Source organism: Scomber scombrus, chromosome 16 (genome assembly GCF_963691925.1).
Source record: "Scomber scombrus chromosome 16, fScoSco1.1, whole genome shotgun sequence".
NCBI classification, from domain to species: Eukaryota; Metazoa; Chordata; class Actinopteri; order Scombriformes; family Scombridae; genus Scomber; species Scomber scombrus.
The window spans coordinates 22,029,920-22,048,329 of NC_084985.1; the positions used below are offsets into that span (position 1 = coordinate 22,029,920).

Sequence of the window (18,410 nt, forward strand, 5' to 3'; positions counted from 1 at the left end):
CTATTAGCATTCCACATAAACATATGTTAGTGAAGAATAAAGCATCATTTCATCAGAGAGCTCTCTTTAAAGTGTAGAAAAGGTGACAGAATTGAAATATTGTTTATGTTGTTTCATTTGAGGCGCAAACCCTTTAAAGCTACATAAACCTAATTAATTAATGAGCTTGCCTTTTTAAAATGCTCTTCATGTAATTTATGAAATCTGTAGATATGCCTTAAGTCTAAATTAGCTCTGTGGAGATGGATTTCCTATAGCAGCTTTACTTCATACTCTACCTGCATAACATCACCACAACCAAGTTGGTTTAAAGATCAAACTTACATATTGAAATCACATTCAATCGCCTAATTTCTAGTAATAGACAATATTCTTAAGAAGGGACCATCTTCCTGTTTCAAAATTAAGTCCTGTTTCAAAATGGTTTCAAAAGGTACACAACTGTTACCAAGTGCAATATTCCAGTATCAGTAAATTGAAATACTCACTTTAAATACAAGTGCCTCCTGCTCTACTTGAGTGAATATACTATATACTGCTGCTTCTAGAAGAGGTGCAATAGGAATACATGGGAATACAGTGTCAGAAAGAATAATAAAATGTCTTTTGGGGAATAAAAACACACTAGATGTTTGATTTTTAGACAGAACAGTTAATATGATATCACCTGAAACTATATGATAGCTGCTATAGAGTGTTATTATAGAGTCTAGAGTGACTAAATTCTCCTAATGATGTTGGGAAGAAGTCAAAAAGACAAATATACTTTTACAAATGTACTTCTGTTGTGAATCACACTCATATAACCTACATTTTAAGCGGACGTGTCGACTCGATTCCTCTCCCACTCACACAGGTTAACAAACAGGAAACAAATACGCTGTTGAGTCAACCACGAAGGTCAAGTGCACTGTGTCACTCTGGGCCTCTTCTGCTATTCTTTGCTGTACATTCACCCGTGGTTACACCCGTGCACGCGCCTATATGTTGGTCAGGGTGCGGACGTGTGCGGATAAGGCACCTGCATCTTTTATCTTTTTATCTCCCTACATCCATCAGGCCAAGGGAATTTTCTAAAAATATAAAATAAAATAAAATAGGCACACCTCAAACACTATTCACTATTCCCTGTGTGATGTCAAGCTTATTGCAGACATCGGGGGGCCAACGTCTCGTCTTTGGGATGGTGTGTGTAATGACCATGCCTTATCTTTCTCATTACCCAGCCAGAGATGTCAGAGTAAAACTGGGAGACAACCCTGCTCTCCTGACAGAGAGGGAGAGAGAGAGAGAGAGAGAGAGAAAGAGAGAGAGATGGAAATAATTACCAATGTCTCTTGTGGAATAGGGCGTAAATTGATACACACTAAATACTGTACCTTAGGGGTCCCTTGCTCTCTCTCTCTCTCTCTCTTTTTCTCGTCAGATGTACTAGACAAATGAATGCATCCAGGAGGAATTAATTGGATTTGGGAGCAGTCTCCTGCACGATCCACCAGGACAGACAAACACCCCCCCCCGTACACCCACCCACCCACCCACCCATGCACCCTCTCCTCCCGCCCTCCCTCCCTTTGGCACACACACAGACAGACAGACACACACCTCCTCCTCCTTTATTCCAGTCATGCCTTGCAGAAATGTCTGACGCCCCCTCCACCACCACCACACCCCGATGGATCAGTCTGTGTCCCTTATCCCTCTTATACACACACACACACACACACACACACACACACACACACACACACACACACACACACACACACACACACACACACACACCACACACACACACACACACACACACACACACACACATATATTCAGAGTGGCACGCTGCTCCCCAGAGGATTGCAGCTCTCTCTCTCTCTCTCCCTCTCTCTCTCTCTTGGATACAGTGTTTCCATGGCAGCCACGTTTTCTGCACGTGTAGAATCAGACGGAGTAAGACAGGGCGAAAGAGACCACTCCTATCGATTCAGCGGCTGGCTATTGATTCACAGTCTGCTCCGGCTGCACGCACACCTACAGCAAACATGCATACATTACATATTCACGTGCATGCATGCACAGACTGTAAATATGCTATTGGAGCTTTTTTGAATAAGCCAGGGAATGTGATAATGAATGCCCACTGCATATTTTTCACTTTTGTAAAGAGGGGGGGGTGTGTGTGACTACTCCAATTATCTCTTCAAGAGGTACACAAAACCGTCTCACCGTACCAATTCTAATCTCCTGAAATGTTCTGATAATGAAAAAGAGAAAAAACAAGAGAGAGAAAACACTTTGTACTTTTCAGTTCCAGCTGATTTTATTTCCTTCTTGGAAGAAAAGAAAAACAAATTTTAAAAAACAACAATCTGTACAGAGGTCTGAGAGGCAGTGATTGACCCAAACATTGGCTGGTTTTTGAGCAATAAACATCAAATGATATTGGCATGATTGGACAAAACATGATCATACACAGCATATTGCACAAATGAAAAAAGAAAAGAAAAAAAAGACAATAGAAAAGATGTCTTGAAGGTAAAAAAAAAAAAAAAAGAAAAGAAAAGAAAGAAGAAGAAGAAACTCCTGGACCACAATCATCTTCAACATAAGGATGTCCAAAGATGGCTGTCCTAGTGCCTGTCGTTGATCATCATCATACATAAAACACACAATCTTTGCTTATAGTACAGTCAGTTTACATAAATATCTTCATGTTATTATTCTTTTAAAAATCTTAAACACAACAGCTATAGCTACATATACCTGAATCTGAAATACAAATGCTATTTGCCATGCCATAATATAGGAAAACAATTAGCCTGCTATACTTAGCCAACAGGTACAGAAAGGTTAAATACTATTTTTGATGCAATTTGCGCAATAACAGATGAAGCACTTCATACATCTCCCTCCCTCCAAAGTCTAGGCAAAGTGGAATGAGTGTGAAATTCCATCCAGTGGTTCAAATAAAACTTATCTTGATAAAAAGCACACAGAGGTATTAGCTCTATCCAAAACAGTGACTCTCTGGGATCTTTCACTCATATACTTTTTTTTTTTTTTTTTTTTAGGTCTATGTGTACTGGAGCAACACAGTCACCACTCAGACTGGGAGCCTCAGTGGTGCTTTGTTTACTTGGCTGGTGAAACTGGAGTCACTGTGCCATTAAGAAGCATGTGGGTAAATACTGTAAACACTGTGTGAGGTCAGATTGTGCCAAACAAACCCCCCATCTGCACGTCTAAACACCAATGTAGATCCAAACAACAATGTTGTAGGCTACCCACTCGCTGGAAACCCCCTTTCTATAGATTTTGTACAAAAATACAAGTAAAAAATCATGACACACTCAAATCTCCTTAAAAGTGAGAGAAGTCAGACATTTTAAATAAGATACACTTCTAGCCCTTCCGCGCTGGATACAGACAGGTGTATGTGCACAAACACAAACGAGACCTGTACGAGAACAATACTTCTATGTATAAAAAAGTTTGGCCGGTATAAATACATCAATATAAAAAAACGTCATCTGACACAGAGGAACTACAAAGTTGAAGCACTAGGCAGAAAGGATGCGCGTCGGGGAACATTGGTCCTGAATTGTGCACTGAGTGTTTAAAAAGGTTCAGAAAAAAAAGGTTTTCTGAAGTTTTGAGTCAGTCTTTGTTCGAAGTCCTGCCGTTGAAAGAGAAGCTGGTGATCGTGAATTGTGTCCTATGGTCACAGAAAAATTGCGTAATTACGCAGCAATGAACATTTTACGCATTTAACAACAACAAAATCCTCATTATCCCGGAGGGCATGCGTGTTTGATATTGAAACTATTTGGAGTTTGGAAAAAAACTACACCTGAATAGCAACTTGATGGTCAATGTGAATTGGCTATATCATAAACAAAACCCAACATGACGAGCTCTTCACTAAGTGTCTCTTTCCCCCGACCCAAAATAACATTAAGATTTCAAAGTTCAGTCTCAGTCCTCATCCTCTGCGGATTGGTTTGAACATTGGAGCTTGAAGTCTGTGTGTTTCACTGCTCTCTGCTTACATTCACTCCTCCTCTCTGTCCAAATGCAAACTAAGCATTTCCCCCCGTTTGCGCGTTCTCGTCCAGCGCACCGAGCGCTGTCCAAGTCTGTGAGCGGCGCGTACCTGGGCTTCAACGTGCACACAGGCCACCTTTTCTTTCCTGGTTTCACTCTCCCTTATTTAGTGAAAGAATGGCGGAAATATTCTGGTCTGGACGCACACGCCTGTCCTGTTGGGGGGGTCGAATAGTTGAAAAACGTGGGGGGACATCGCGGTTCCTCTCCACTCTTGGTTTATTTCAGTAGGTGAACACCAGATTGGAGATGGTGGACTCCAGCCAGTCTCCTGAGATCATCTCGCTGACCTCTGGGGTGCAGTAGTCGGGAAAGTCGAAGTGAGATCCCGCCCCGCACTCCCCGAAACTCCAGTCCAAGTCCCGGTCCAGCTCTGCGTCAGAGAAGCCCATGCCACCCAGAGACATGCTCTCAAACCCGGGGCTCGGGTTCGGGTCGACCCTCTCATCTTCAAACTCTTCGTCTGATGATGAAGATGACACTGATGATGAAGAGTGAGAGGCTGATGGCGTTGGAGAGGATGCGCGAGCGTACCTGAGGCGCGCGGTGTGTGATGACTCGCTGGCCGCCGGGCTCTGCTCCTCGTACAGACTGAGAGGGTCGCTGGACTCTGCAGAGCTGCTCAGTGTAGGACTGGCCGGGACTCCTACAGAAGGAGGCCCGCTCTCCAGACTGCCGAACATGTGGCCGCGCCTCGCCTCCCCGGAGCGCTTCTCCGGGATCTGTCTGGCCCCAGACACTGACCTGGATTTGAAGAGCGCCTGGTGGTCACCGGGAGACGCATAGTCCTGCCCCGGAGCGCTCGCCTTCACGGTGCCCTGCTTGTGCGTCCTGCTCACTCCTTTAGACGCGGGGCTTCTTTTAACACCGACTTTGTTGCTGCGTTCCCCGCTCTTCTCCCCGCGCTCTGTCTGCTTACTCGCCCCACTTCCAGACTTGACCTTCTTCCTGGGCCGGTACTTGTAGTCTGGGTAGTCGGCCATGTGTTTGAGTCTGAGCCGCTCCGCCTCTCTGATGAACGGGATCTTGTCTGTGTCTTTCAGCAGCTTCCAGCGCTTCCCAAGCCGCTTGGAGATCTCTGCGTTGTGCATGTCCGGTGACTGCTCCATAATCTTCCTCCTCTCTATCTGTGACCACACCATGAACGCGTTCATGGGTCTCTTGATGTGTCCCGTCGGAGTTTTGCACCACGCCAAGTCGTTTCTCCCCCCGGAGGAAGGGGACTCGGGGGTCGGAGACGCATCCATCTCCAAGTCCATTTCTCCCGTGTCCGTGGAGTCCCCGCCGGGGGAGTGAGCGTGGGCGCTCTCTGTCTGGCTCATATGCTGCACCATCCTTCCCCTCCGAGTGTCTGGAAACACTCTGCTTCAGTGCAGTGCTTTCACAAAGTTCAAGTGCTCACCGCCTTCACAGGAAATTATTCCTCACTTCTTATTTCAGGCGCTGATGGATACAGAGCTAAAAAAATCAAAATAAAAAAGTTCCTCCAAAGTCTCTTCTCTGTCTCTTTTCAGTTCAGCCCGTTTTGGAGAGGCTTAGTCTCAACTTTTTTTCTTTATCTTTTTTTTTACCAAATAGATCCCAACACTATTTAACAGCAACTTTCAACTGCCTGTGCGGCTGAAAACTCGTCCTGCAAGGCTCAAAACTCGCCGCTGTGGGCAAAAGCAGTGCAAGTCCCTTATGTGAACCTGGCTGTCTGCAGCGCAGCTTGTCTGTGCGGTTGAGGAACCATGTGGTTGAATGGAGCAGCTGCGCTTTCTCATAGTCTCCCTGTTTCCTGAGCGCTCTGTAATATTACTGTAAACACAACAACGAGAACCTCGCCGTTTTATACCCTCATCGCGAGATATAAAAACCAATCGGCGTCTGTCTCCATCCTGATTTTTCAGTCAAACCACTCCCACCTCGCTTGCCATTGGCTGAATAAAAAAAACGGGTAATAATAATAATAATGTGCAATGAGGATCGGTGTGTCTGACCTCATTCCTGTCAGACTCCACTGGAAGAAAGACGAACTTGCAATGTGTGTGTGTGTGTGTGTGTGTGTGTGTGTGTGTGTGTATATGGTTGTGTGTGTGTATATATGGTTGTGTGTGTTTAAAGGAACACAGTGTCCTTTCCCCCTGCTGCAAGGGGAAGCTTGCAAGGATATACTTAGAACTACATTAGTTTCATGTGGATGAGTGTGGACTAAATTTAGATGATGTGTAATCGAGGGGGGCAAGGAAATGCTGAGAAAACACAAAAAAACAAAAAAAACAGCCACAACATGTTGTGTTAGTCAGACTGAAGTGTGGCGAGCGGGGATGTAGCAGAGGGTACACCCACCCAAACACAGCTCACCCAACCTGTTATTTACAAATCATTACAACACCGGCTTACATCATTACATCACAGCAAAGCAGAATAAACTGTGAAGTGATGATAGTCTTTATTTGCGTTGTACATCACTGCGTTTCTGGTTTAACCGTAAACCAGCAACCTGAAAACCCAATAATTATGAATGTTATCAAAGTGGGTAGAATTACAACACGTGTACATCAGGGCCACACATGCTGCTGAGTGTGAGAGAGAGAGAGAGAGAGAGGGAGGGAGAGAGGGACAGAGAGAGAGAGAGAGAGAGAGAAAAAAAGTCACTCTCTCTCTCTCTCTCTGCTTCCTGCTCTGCAAATGCACAGATTCCTCATCCCCTCACAAGCCCCATTATGTTAACATGTCCGTGTCATGTAGGATCACATTACAGCCTGCGTCGCTAGATGTCAGGCTAGAGCCAAAGGGAACTGACGGGGGGGGGGGGGGGGGAGTGTATACATTGCGTATGTATGTGCATGTCTGTTAAGATTTATCTCCATCCTAATCATTAAATCATGCAGGTGATGTCATCAGCTTTTTGTACCGAAGCCTCCTCTTGATCCAGCACTGACACACCAAGTGTTTTTTTTTTTTACACCTTCATAACCTCACAGCCTGGTGATAAATAAAAACTAGACAAACCGTCCTTCAGTTAATCATCACCAAAAGGGAAATCTGCCACCATTAAAAGCTAAATTTAAATTTAAAAAAAAAAAAATCTTATGTGTATTTATTTTTTCCTGATTAGAGATCTGTGATCTAACATAACATCAGTTATGCAGTTATGATGTGTATTATTAATTCATGGCAAGATTTATCTCAGGCTAAAAAAGTCATAAACTCTTTAAAATTTCACAACCTCAACCCCTTTACCCCCCTCGGTGCTTACATAAATCAAACACATAAATAATAATGAGCTCCTTCATCAGTCTATATCTTTAGCTGCCCCAATTACAAGCATGCACCTGCCACTGGATTAGTTTGCTATCTCTTTCTCAGTCTTTAACACACATACACACACAAGCACACACACACACACACACACACACACACACACACACACACACACACACACACACACACACACACACACACACACACACACAAACACACAATAGACGCCATGCATGGAGGTTTGTTTAAACAGGTGTAGCAGGTATACCTGTAATCTTATCTGATGTGTGAGCAGCAGCTGTCAGGTAGCTTTCCACTCTGTCACTGGCAGATGTACGGGCTCTGGCAGCGCCGGGATGCCGAGTCCCATCGCGTTGGCCTATCGCTCCGTCATCTTCAGAGCTGCTGGAGCCATGTGTTTACCCCAAATACACCGGCACTTTGTCTCAGCTCTGTTGACGCCTAAGGGATAGTGTCATGATGAGAGAGTGCTGTGGGAGAATGGGGCTCTCTTTACAGCGACTTCTTCAAAAGTGTGTGCTGTGCAAACTGGAGTTTAAGACTGTTGTGGTTGTTTTGGTTTTTTTTGTTTTCAAGGCTGATGTGCTGATGTTGATATTTCTGGGTTAAAGCTATTCAGTATATATAAGTTGGACTGTTTATGACTAAAAATGTCAAAAGAAGTTTCAAATGATTCTTTGTTTTGGCCGGCGCTGTTATTATCAGTGTGAAAATCCCTGTGAAGCAGTGTGTGACATTACAAGCCTGCATTAAAAGCTCATTCAGAGGTGGAGAGTAAGTACCTTTACTCAAATAAGGTACTTAAGCGCAATTTTTAGCTGCTTTATTTCAGTATTTCCGTTTTCTGCAGATTAATACTTCTACTCTATTACATTTCAAAAGGGAAACACATTTCCTTCACTTAATTTTTTCACTGTGACTCCTTACAAAGACTCAGTGCTGGGGCTTCTGTCACATTTCTATGAATTTCATAGCAGTTCCAGCTTCTCACATGGTTTCATTTAAACAATAGTTTGAGGCCACATTATCCAATATTTCACAAAAATTGGAGAAAGTGGAAAAAATAACACATTTGTATAGCATAACATGTTTTTCTTCTTTCCTTCTGTATGAATCATATCATGACCTCTCAGATTTAGCATGTGAGCTTTTGTAGGGGGCCCGATCCCTATGTTGGAAACCTCTGAAACTACCCATCTGTATGTAAAGTTGAAGTTAAACTAGCTCCACCGCAACTAGCTATAAGAGTAAAATTCTTAAACAATGATGCATCAGTATTAACATCTATAATAGTATCATGTGTGATAATATATCAGTTTTAAGTACATTTAGCTGATAATTCTTCTGTACTTTATATTCAAATTTTGTGAATTTCACTTGTAATGATGTATTTTTAGATGTTTGTACTGCCACCTTTACTAAATAAGACTTTAATCCTTAATCTTTCTCTGTATTAATAGCATTATTTTAATAACATCTAATCCAGTTGTAGTGAGGTAGAAAGCTCTATTATTTCAGATTTGACTGACACTGTGTTTAATATGCAAATTTTAATAAAACATAAACACAAACCCGATAAGTCAGGCTAACCCTAGAGCAAACTGCAGGCTAAATGAGCGTACAGCATGTGACTTTGTGTGTGTGTGTGTGTGTGTGTGTGTGTGTGTGTGTGTGTGTGTGTGTGTGTGTGTGTGTGTGTGTGTGTGTGTGTGTGTGTGTGTGTGTGAAGTCTGCCTCTTCGCGGGGAGTTGGGTTTATTAGAAGAGAGGCTGTCGTATATCGGGCTGAAAAGAGGGAACGCAGTCGTCACAGTTTGTCGTAAAGCGACGGGTGAAATTAAGAAATCCAATAACAGAAAGCGGAGGGATGGAAATGGGAGACGTGGGGAGCCAGCTGTGCTGAGGGGAGAGTGTGTGAGAGCAAGCGTGTGTTACTCTGCGTGCAGTCAAACAGAGGTACTCATTACCATGTACTTGCCTTTTTCAACTGCCTAGGAATGACGTGCCACTTTGACCTGCCTGCTCGTCATGCGGGGTCAAACACAATGAGGCCTTTGTGTGTTTGCTTGTGTGCGCGTATGTGTGTGTGTACGTGGGTGTGTGTCCAGCCCTAACTGAATTGGAGCATTTCCAGGGATTGAAAGTTTTTAAACCAGTGGGAAGTCCCCTCCACCCTGCAGTTAAACAGAAAAACTGAAGACTAAGCACTGATTTGCATACACGCTCTCTTTCTCTTACTCTCTCCCGTGATTCATCCTCAGTCGGTTTTGTCCCCTCCGTGTTCTGTGTGAATGTGGCAGACAGCGCAGGTGGCCATCTCACCATATCACCCACTTACTGCTGTCGGCCCTTACACAACACCAACAAAGATGGCTATTTTTAAGTTGCCGTGGAACATACAGTAACCTATCCTTCTGTGTTTCTTCCTCAACTTTGATGATGTGGGATAAATACAGACTTTCTTCCTTTTTATTAACTAATCCCTTGATATCAAACACATGCAGGTAGTGGATAAGATAACAAGAAGACCTCACAATTGAATAAATCCAATATAATAAAACCAAAAATTAGAGGAGACTGTGCCTATGGTGATTTTTGAGGCCTTATTTTGTGGTGTTCCTGCACTGGATTGCATCACACCAAACACATATACATGTTATATTCTCTGTTTACGACCAGAAATTCTTCTCCTACGTCCGTCCTTACGTTTGATAATCAGGTTTACTTTGGAGTCAAGAAGACAGAAAAAGTTGTCTAGGAGAAACATGTCTTTCCTTTCTTTTCATCCTTCTTGATTTCCACTGTTTCATCCCTACTTCCTTAACATTTTAGAATCCAGGAAAAACACATGAAAAAGAAAAGCGGTACAGAAGTAGAGCAAGTGAATGTCACGTGGATGCAAAGATGAGAAGAAAGCGTCCTTGACGGTGGAACATGAACAAACCAGAGGTGAAAATGAAGAATGACAATGCGAAGCAGAAGAGAGAAGACAGCAAATTAAAAACTTGTTGTCAAGAAGGGAAACAGAGCTCACACTTCCCCCCCGTTCGCTTTCCTCTCCATCACCGCTGTAATCCAAAGGATTCAGTCAAGGTAGAAAAAAAAAAGCGATGGCAGGCAGATGAAGGGAAATGAGTGAATGAGCATGAGACGGAGGTTTGGTCAGGCCGGTGACGCCACGCCCCAGGAACTCCCAACACCCCTCGCTCCGGATAGTGACGAGGCAGGTCAGATGGTTGCTGTGTCACAAACGACGCAGACAATCTCACGTGAACGCTCGCTCATACACACGGATGCATAAACACACACAAACTCATGCTCGTGGCAAGACAGAGACAGCTATGTATCAGTGCACCGCTGCAGGATTCAGGCGTGATGCAGAGTCAAATCCAGAGCGCAGACACACACACACACACACACACACACACACACACACACACACACTAAACTTGCACACAAACGTACACACACTCAGCCACTCTCACAGCTGCACTCTACTACACTCAGACACTCTGATACAACGATCGTTTTTTTGGGGGCATTGTCTAAAAGCCAGAGGAGTGGGAAGGAGCGCAGAATGAGAGCAGAGGAGAAGGAGGGGGAAAAAGGGAAGGAAAGCAGAGCAGAATAAGAAGATGTAGAAGTCGTCAAACGTCGCATATTGCTCTTTTTTTTGCAAAAGTCGTCGTCCTTGTGCTCTTTTCCCATCACAAGGGCACCCGATATACGACAGGCGGAGGACGCTTTCAACAGTCGGCGTTTCGGGGGAAAAGGACATCTCTCGGACCTGGATCCATATGGAAGAAAGAGCGGATGCAAGCACAGGGATGTACGTACTGCAAAAGAAGAAAGAAAAGAACAAAGACAGGTTTTCTGTTTTCGTCCTTTTCGCTTTTTGGGAAGCGGTTGCGTTCGAGTTTGGAGTTTTCTGGGTCGCTGCCGTTTCTGGAGAGACGTCGACGGCTGCAGACGTGGAAGAGTCTGGTCTGGGAAAGACACACAAAACATCACGAAGAAGTTAGACAGCGACAGAAGAAAGAGGCAAAGTATGGAGAGAGATTGTGTGTGTATGCAGAAGTGGAAACCGAGGCAACATTGCATGAAAATCCCCCCCCCCCCCCCCCCCCACACACCCCCCCAAAAAAAACTCTATTGTGCTGCTCATCACAGAGGAGAGACAGCAGCCTGCATCGCCAATCTCCCCTCGATCTCGTCTGTTTTTACCTATCGCTCTGTCTCTCCCTGTCTGTATATGCATCTACGTATCAGACCGACATCCAAACAACATACGCTGACTAAGCTTTCCAATGTACACAGACATCCCATATCACCCCCCCGCCCCCTCCCCGCTCCTCCTCCACCTCCCTACTCCTCCTCTTCTTCCTCTGTTGCAAGCATATCTTCCTCCAGGCAGGTCAGGTCAGGGTGGCTGGTGCTGTCCTCACGTAGCCCAGGGATTGGTGTCCTCGGCTCGGGCACGGAGGGAGCCGCTGCAGGGGTCAATGACAACCAGGCGTGGAGCTCTGAGGCTTTCTGCAGCTCCAGACAGGCTCCAGACGCACTGACCTACATCAGCCTCAGTCAGACTAGAGAGAGAAAGAGAGAGAGAGGGAGAGAAAGAGAGAGCGAGGGATGGGGAGCGCGGAGAGAGAGAGAGAGCGAGGGAAGATAGGCAGGAATGATGGAGAGACTGGTAAGCAGGCGCACGGGTGGAGAGGCTCGGTTTGCAAAATAGCAACATTTATCAAATAAAGTGCAAGACGGTGGCATGATGTGGGGAGGGGTTGGGTAGGTTGGGGTGGGGGATGGTCGAACAAGACAATTGAAACTGAAAAAAAAAACCTTGCTGCTTCAAATTATTAACTAACTCAGATCTCCTCTCAGCCTGCACTCACTAATAACACTTAAAAAAATCCCCTTTTGTCCTCATCATTTTACTAATCTCTATCCTCGTCTCACTTTTCCCCTTCTTGCCTCTCATCCCCTCCCTGCGTCTCCCCGCTGGTTCCCTCTTCCTCCCCCGTCCCTTTTCTCTTGCTCTTATCCTCTTTCTCTGTCATTTTAGCTCGATTTTCATCATACCACCCGAAATGTCTCTCACTGTTGGAGGATTAGTCCGTCTCTGGCTGCCTGCTTATCTGTCTGCTGTGGCTTTGGCTGCGGAGGAGAGGAGGGAAGGAGGAGGAGGAGGTGTGTGTGTGTGTGTGTGTGTGTGTGTGAGGAAGAAAGGGAGGGAGAGTGGGGTTTTTTTGGCATCTCTCGCTCAGTTGTTGTGGCTATATCGGCTCGACTCAGCTTATTGCGAGTGTGTTTTGTGCCTCAACATTGCGGAGCAGCAGAGGCTCTGCAGTGCGGCAGGAACAGAAAGAACATTTTGTGCTACTGTGTATGTTCTCTGAACAGGCAGGTGTGGGTATGCCTGTCTCCTTCCATGCTTCGGACTGATTGCATCCATTCCTGCAATACTCCGGCGGTGTGTGTCCGACTGGCTGTGTGTGATCATTACTCCCCAGTGCCGGCATCGACACTAAACACGGATCAATACCAATAGCGAAGCAGATAGATCAGGCTAACGTTAGCGTGGCTCCCCCAGGACCCCGTGTGGCAGTGGAAGTCAGTCTCAAATGCAACATACCTCAGTCAGACTAACAATGTCTTAATCCTGAGGTGAACATCTATAGGCCCTGGGGAGTTAGAAAATAAAGGCAAGTATATTAGATGGTACAGTAAAATCCAGCAGGGTCAGTGTATCCTGGTAAGGTCAGCGACTCAAATTGAAGATGGTCCAGGCATTTAAAGGGATAGTTTAGTTTTCTTCTCTAAAGCCTAGCTGATTTATTGCGAGCTGTCAGTCCTCTCAGTTCATCTATGAAGGACTAACCCCCTGTGTTATGGCTGCAGACATATTAGAGGTACTGGTTCGGTGAGATTGGAACAGATCAGTGGCAATCAGACAAAACATTGGTGGAAGAAAGAAAATCATCCTTCTGCACCTTTTACGCAGCTTCTACCATCAGTCAGCCACACAATAAACCCTAAAATGACATTTTTCACATAAATGATTGATAGTGGCTAAATAAAATACTTTTATTTGGGGTAATCTGTCCTTAAATCACATTTATGTTATTGAAGAAACTCCATACAAAAGCAGAAACATAAAATAGAGGGAAGTCACTGCACCCGGACAAGAATTACTTACAGTGTGTACCTCCATACAATGACTTGTTTTCAATTTTCTGTTTGCATACAAAAGATAGGAGACATGTTAATTAATGAGTGTTAAAAGTGTTGTCTTTAGAGAGAGCTAGGCTAGCTGTCTCCGCCTGCTTGTTGTCTATGCTAAGCTAAGCTAAATGCTTCCTGGCTCTAGCTTCATACTTAGCGCACAGATGTCTCTGTAAGAAAGCAGGTAAGCATATTTGCTAAAACATTTTCAACTATTTCTTTAAAGTTCTAACATTGATCATTTTGGACCTCTGCTTGAAGAAGCAAAGTAAATTTCAGCTCTGGCGAACGCTGACGAACAACTTTGCACTGAACACCAATAGCAAACTGTCTTGACAACGCTAACGTTTGAGGGTACAAAGAGAACCAGGGTATCAGCTTTGTAACACCACCCAATTTTTATAGCGCTTCTCTGTCAAATGAGAATTGTTAATTTGTTAGCATTGAAACACGCAGACAAAACAGTCTCAACTCAAGAATGAACTGTCAAGCTCTACTTTTACTCCTTAAACTTAAGTTCTCTGAATAATGGACAATTAAACAACAACTGAATATAAAGACCATGTGATATGATTGTAAAGTTCCAGCACAAGCAAGTAGAAAGATTTAAATGTTTTTGTTAAATTCCAATAAAGCTTCCATCTTTGTATCAATTTTGCTGCAAAAAAACTTGCCAAAATCAATGACAGCCACTTCATAATGATCTTAGAACCAAACAGTTTGTGCAAAATGACCAATCACTTATAGCTGAATAGCTTCAAAATTTCCTTTCAGCTTGTGGATATTGACAATCAACACTATTTTAAGAAAACGTGGGGGAGTGTACCTTTCTCATAGAAAAAGTTATTTCATATAAATGTGATTAAATAGCAACATCTATTCAAAACCAAACAATGGTATAATTTCTCTTTGGGTGGATTGAAAGAGCTCTCGGTTCATTCCATATGTAATGTAAACCATCCACTTAAATCGCAAAGAAACCGAGAGCGGCTTTCTTAACAGCACTGCTCCGCACTGCAGCTTAGGTTTCTACAAGGGATGGCGAGGAGCACGTTCTTCACCCCCCTTCCCCCCGCCGCCTGATTACGGATGAAACTCTGGACTGCGGCAGCCAAGTTTCAAAGTCAATGCTGATAGAGACAGATAGAGATGTCACTCTCTAGATCTCATTCCCATTACTGCTGGAGAGAGAAGTTATCAGGTCCAGATGCAAAGAAAAGTGGGTCACCACACTTAACTTGTGCCAGACCCTATATTTCCCCATATGTACAGGGACCCACTGCTTACACCAGTGCACATACAGTATGTATACTTGCCAAGTCAGACCATTTTCTTCCCCATCTCCCAAAATAGCACAGAGCAGAGTCAGAATGAGTGTATATGTGTGTCTGTCTGCTTCCATCTGGGGTATATCTTACATGTGTATATACCCCTGCATGCATGCATGGTTCCCCTACAGCAAATCTCACAGATTTATCATAACTACAGGGTGTGTTTCACATCAGCTTTCATGTTTGCTTGTTTTCCTGCACTCTTTTGTCTTAAAGTCCTTCTCATATGACATCCAAACTAGTAGCTGACTTAAACCCCCAGACCCTTTCATGCTGCGCCTCTGCCATCACAAACAACAGCCATCTGACAGCGGTGGAGGAGTGCGGTTTGGCCCACTGGATCTTTTTTAATGGGGAGTTTACAGGCAAAAAGGTTTTTTTTTTTGTTTGGGTTTCTTTCTTTTTTTTCACAGAGTGAGTTTAGTGTTTCTGTGCTCCAGAGGTCATGAGGAATTTTGTTGGTACGGTTCCAGCTCGATTTCAGGAGAATTCAGCATGGAAAGTGTTTGTTGGGAAATTTGAGGCTGTTTGCGGAGGCTTTATTTGGGTTTTGAGCCACGTATATCATCTGAATGGTCCAAATAGCTTCAGGCTGAGTACTATTTATGAGCATAGATGTATTTAAGGCCAAGAGTGCTCCATTAAAGCCTTCACTCAGTTTTCCAAGTATTGCCCAGTGTGACCTCTTTCTTAGAAAAAAAAAAAAAAACCCCACGGTACCCGGTTGAAATCCATGACACACTTTTCCTTAAATCCTGTTGCCTTCAGCTTTTTTTCCTCGGTTAACACTTTACACGTAGTGACAAATGACGTTGCTGAAAGCGCTGCGGAACAGCAGCAATATCCAGATGAACACAGAGCATGTAAACACCCGGGCGCAGACAAACACACACACCACTGGGCCGGCTGGGAACGGTAATATGATTGGACCGGACAGCGAGTGTCAACCCATGGGGCAAATCAGTTGTGTTATGATGCGTAATCGCTTGGCTGTCTGAGGAGGTGTGTGTGTGTGTGTGTTTGTGTTTGTGTGGATGTCACACCACCACACACGGGTCATACCCTAGCAATGCCCAGGGTGTATTGCATTGATTAATGTCGCAGTGTTGGTCGCATCTTGAGCCGGCGATGTAGTGGTGCTACTGCCATGACAGAGGAACCCTCCTCTCCTCCGCCTGTGTGTGCGTGTGTGTGTGTGTGTGTCTAAGCCAGTATCACATCAATAAACCTGCCTTATAATATAATATCATGCCTGCACAGAAGGGATAAGTACAATTTGGGTAGTATTTTTTTTGGATTTGCCTTCCTCTCTTGCAGTTATGATAACATTGTACTCACCAAGTTAATTTTTCAGGAAATGGTGAAATATTGAGGCAAGAAACCAGCAGTCAGACAACTCTGGGGAGACTACTTTGAAACAGCAGCTGGTGAAGACACAAGCTTCTCTTTATTGGAAGTTGGAACAGTGCAGAAGCTCAATATGTCTATGAATATCTATGGCTGAGTAATACAGTACAGCACACTAATGCATTCACCATTTTCCAGTGTAATTTACTTCATCACAATACCTCCATTCACTTAGCTGGGGAATGAATGGAGCAGAATTACTGTGCAGTACACAATTACCAGTGTTAAGTTTAGGTAAGTTCCATTTCTTTTCTTTCCTTTCTCTCTCAGTGAGTTACATGACTTCAGAATGTCAGTATCGTTACACTAATTTAACCCTTACATTCTGTTCATATTCTGGCATTTCACATTATCCCCTCAATAATTAGTCTCTATACATCATTTCCGAACAACAAATCATTCCTGGATACCTTATCAATCAATAATAAATTGGTGAGTATTTCTTAAAGACACTTTCAAAGAGCAAAGAGAGTTTATTCTTCAGTTTTTATGCTTTTGGTTGATGGAGAAAAGCATTCACAATCATAATAAATATCAGTCCAATGTTACATTACACAGGAGAACATAATGATTGCAGTTAATTATAATAAATGTGGATAAACAGTATTTTTTAATGATGATTTTTTAAATGTGAGGCAAACTCAACAAAAATGTGTATCAGATGCACAAAAATGTTTTTAAAAGTGGAAATATTTCCATTTTTGTATATTCCGGGTCACATTGGGAAAAGTTATCAAATTTCTGGCTAAAACAAAAGTTTTAAGGTATGTTTTCTTCTCTGAAACTGGGTCAAATTAGATGGTTAAAGGTGCAGCATTTCAGAACTTTTTATTTTTTCAAAATCAAATTCAGCGACGTAGCATTTTTATCCTGCTACCCAGCTACTTGTTAAGGCAAGCCAACATTTTAGCCAGGTTATCTAAACATTTCTTTTGTGTGTGTGTGGGGGGGGTAAAACTGTAAGCAATTGCCAAAATTGCACAATGAAACCGTGTGGACGCACATCTAGGTCAAAATGTATCCAGAAAGTGTCTGTTAATAAATAAATAATGATGGGTGTTACCAACATCTTTGTTTTTCTAGTGAATGAGTCTGGCTAAGCTGTAGGCTTGTTTTCAACCTGTATAACTGTCTGCCTGACCTCGCCCGTTTTCTTTTTAGTGACATTGCCATGAACTTGAACCAAAAGGAAGGGTGGCAAAAGTTGTTACAAACCAAAATGATCCTTTAAGAAATGAGGCCGACTGTGTAAATCATTAATTCGAGCTCATTCTAGTGATTATGCCAATTTTTCTCTGCTTATGTGGTGACATAACGCCACTTGTTACCACTTTTAAATAAACTTCACTCAAATTTTGCTCCGTCAGCAGATCTATCTTTTTTCACATTCATCATAATAACTGGATATAACCCTCCCTGTATAATTTCTCAACTAAAAAGTGAAAAGAAATGTGATCATCCCACCAGGCAGATTTACTCACCCACCAGTGTTACAAAACATAAAATTTCATAAATGCATTTAACAGCTTGTTAAAACGGATATTTCTCCCTCCGCTTTCATTTTTGGCTTATTTTTAGAAAGCTCTCCTCTATAAAAGCTCTGAGGGAAGTTTGAGGTTTTTTTGCTCATTAACGTGACCGCTGCTGCGCTGTACGTGAGATCCCGAAATCAAACAATTGCCAGTGAAGTTACACAACACTAAGTCAACGGTGTGGAGCTGTAGCTGTATGTACAGTAATAGCAGACTCTTGGCACACACACACACACAAAAACACACAGAACAGGTGGAATAACAGTTTTCTGATGACAATTTACATATAGGAGGACGTGTGAATGTGTGTGTGTTTGAGTGAGAAGCGGTTCACACGGGTCCAGACAGACCGGACAACAATATTAATAGCGTAACGACGCAAGGCCTCGAGGGATTCCGCAAATAGACATTTTTATGAAGAGAGGAGGAGGAGGAGGAGACAGGGAGAAGAAGGCTCAGACGAGAGATAGAAAATGGGTTGTCTGTGTTTGTCACCCACATATATATGTGTGTGCATGAGTGTGTTAGTTGCTTCGGAACAGAAT

General features: G+C 43.4%; 1 protein-coding gene across 1 annotated transcript; it reads right to left on the minus strand.

The window, feature by feature from the left end:
- Positions 1-2,303: 2,303 nt before the first annotated feature.
- Positions 2,304-5,844, minus strand: sox4a (SRY-box transcription factor 4a). The gene has a single exon (XM_062435640.1). It carries the CDS (start codon positions 5,433-5,435, stop codon positions 4,326-4,328), a length of 1,110 nt encoding a protein of 369 aa, XP_062291624.1. The 5' UTR covers positions 5,436-5,844; the 3' UTR covers positions 2,304-4,325.
- Between the last annotated feature and the right edge of the window lie 12,566 nt (positions 5,845-18,410).

Bases quoted from the DNA above. Each gene is read 5' to 3' on its own strand.
- sox4a (XM_062435640.1), bottom strand. From the start codon at position 5,435: ATGGTGCAGCATATGAGCCAGACAGAGAGCGCCCACGCTCACTCCCCC.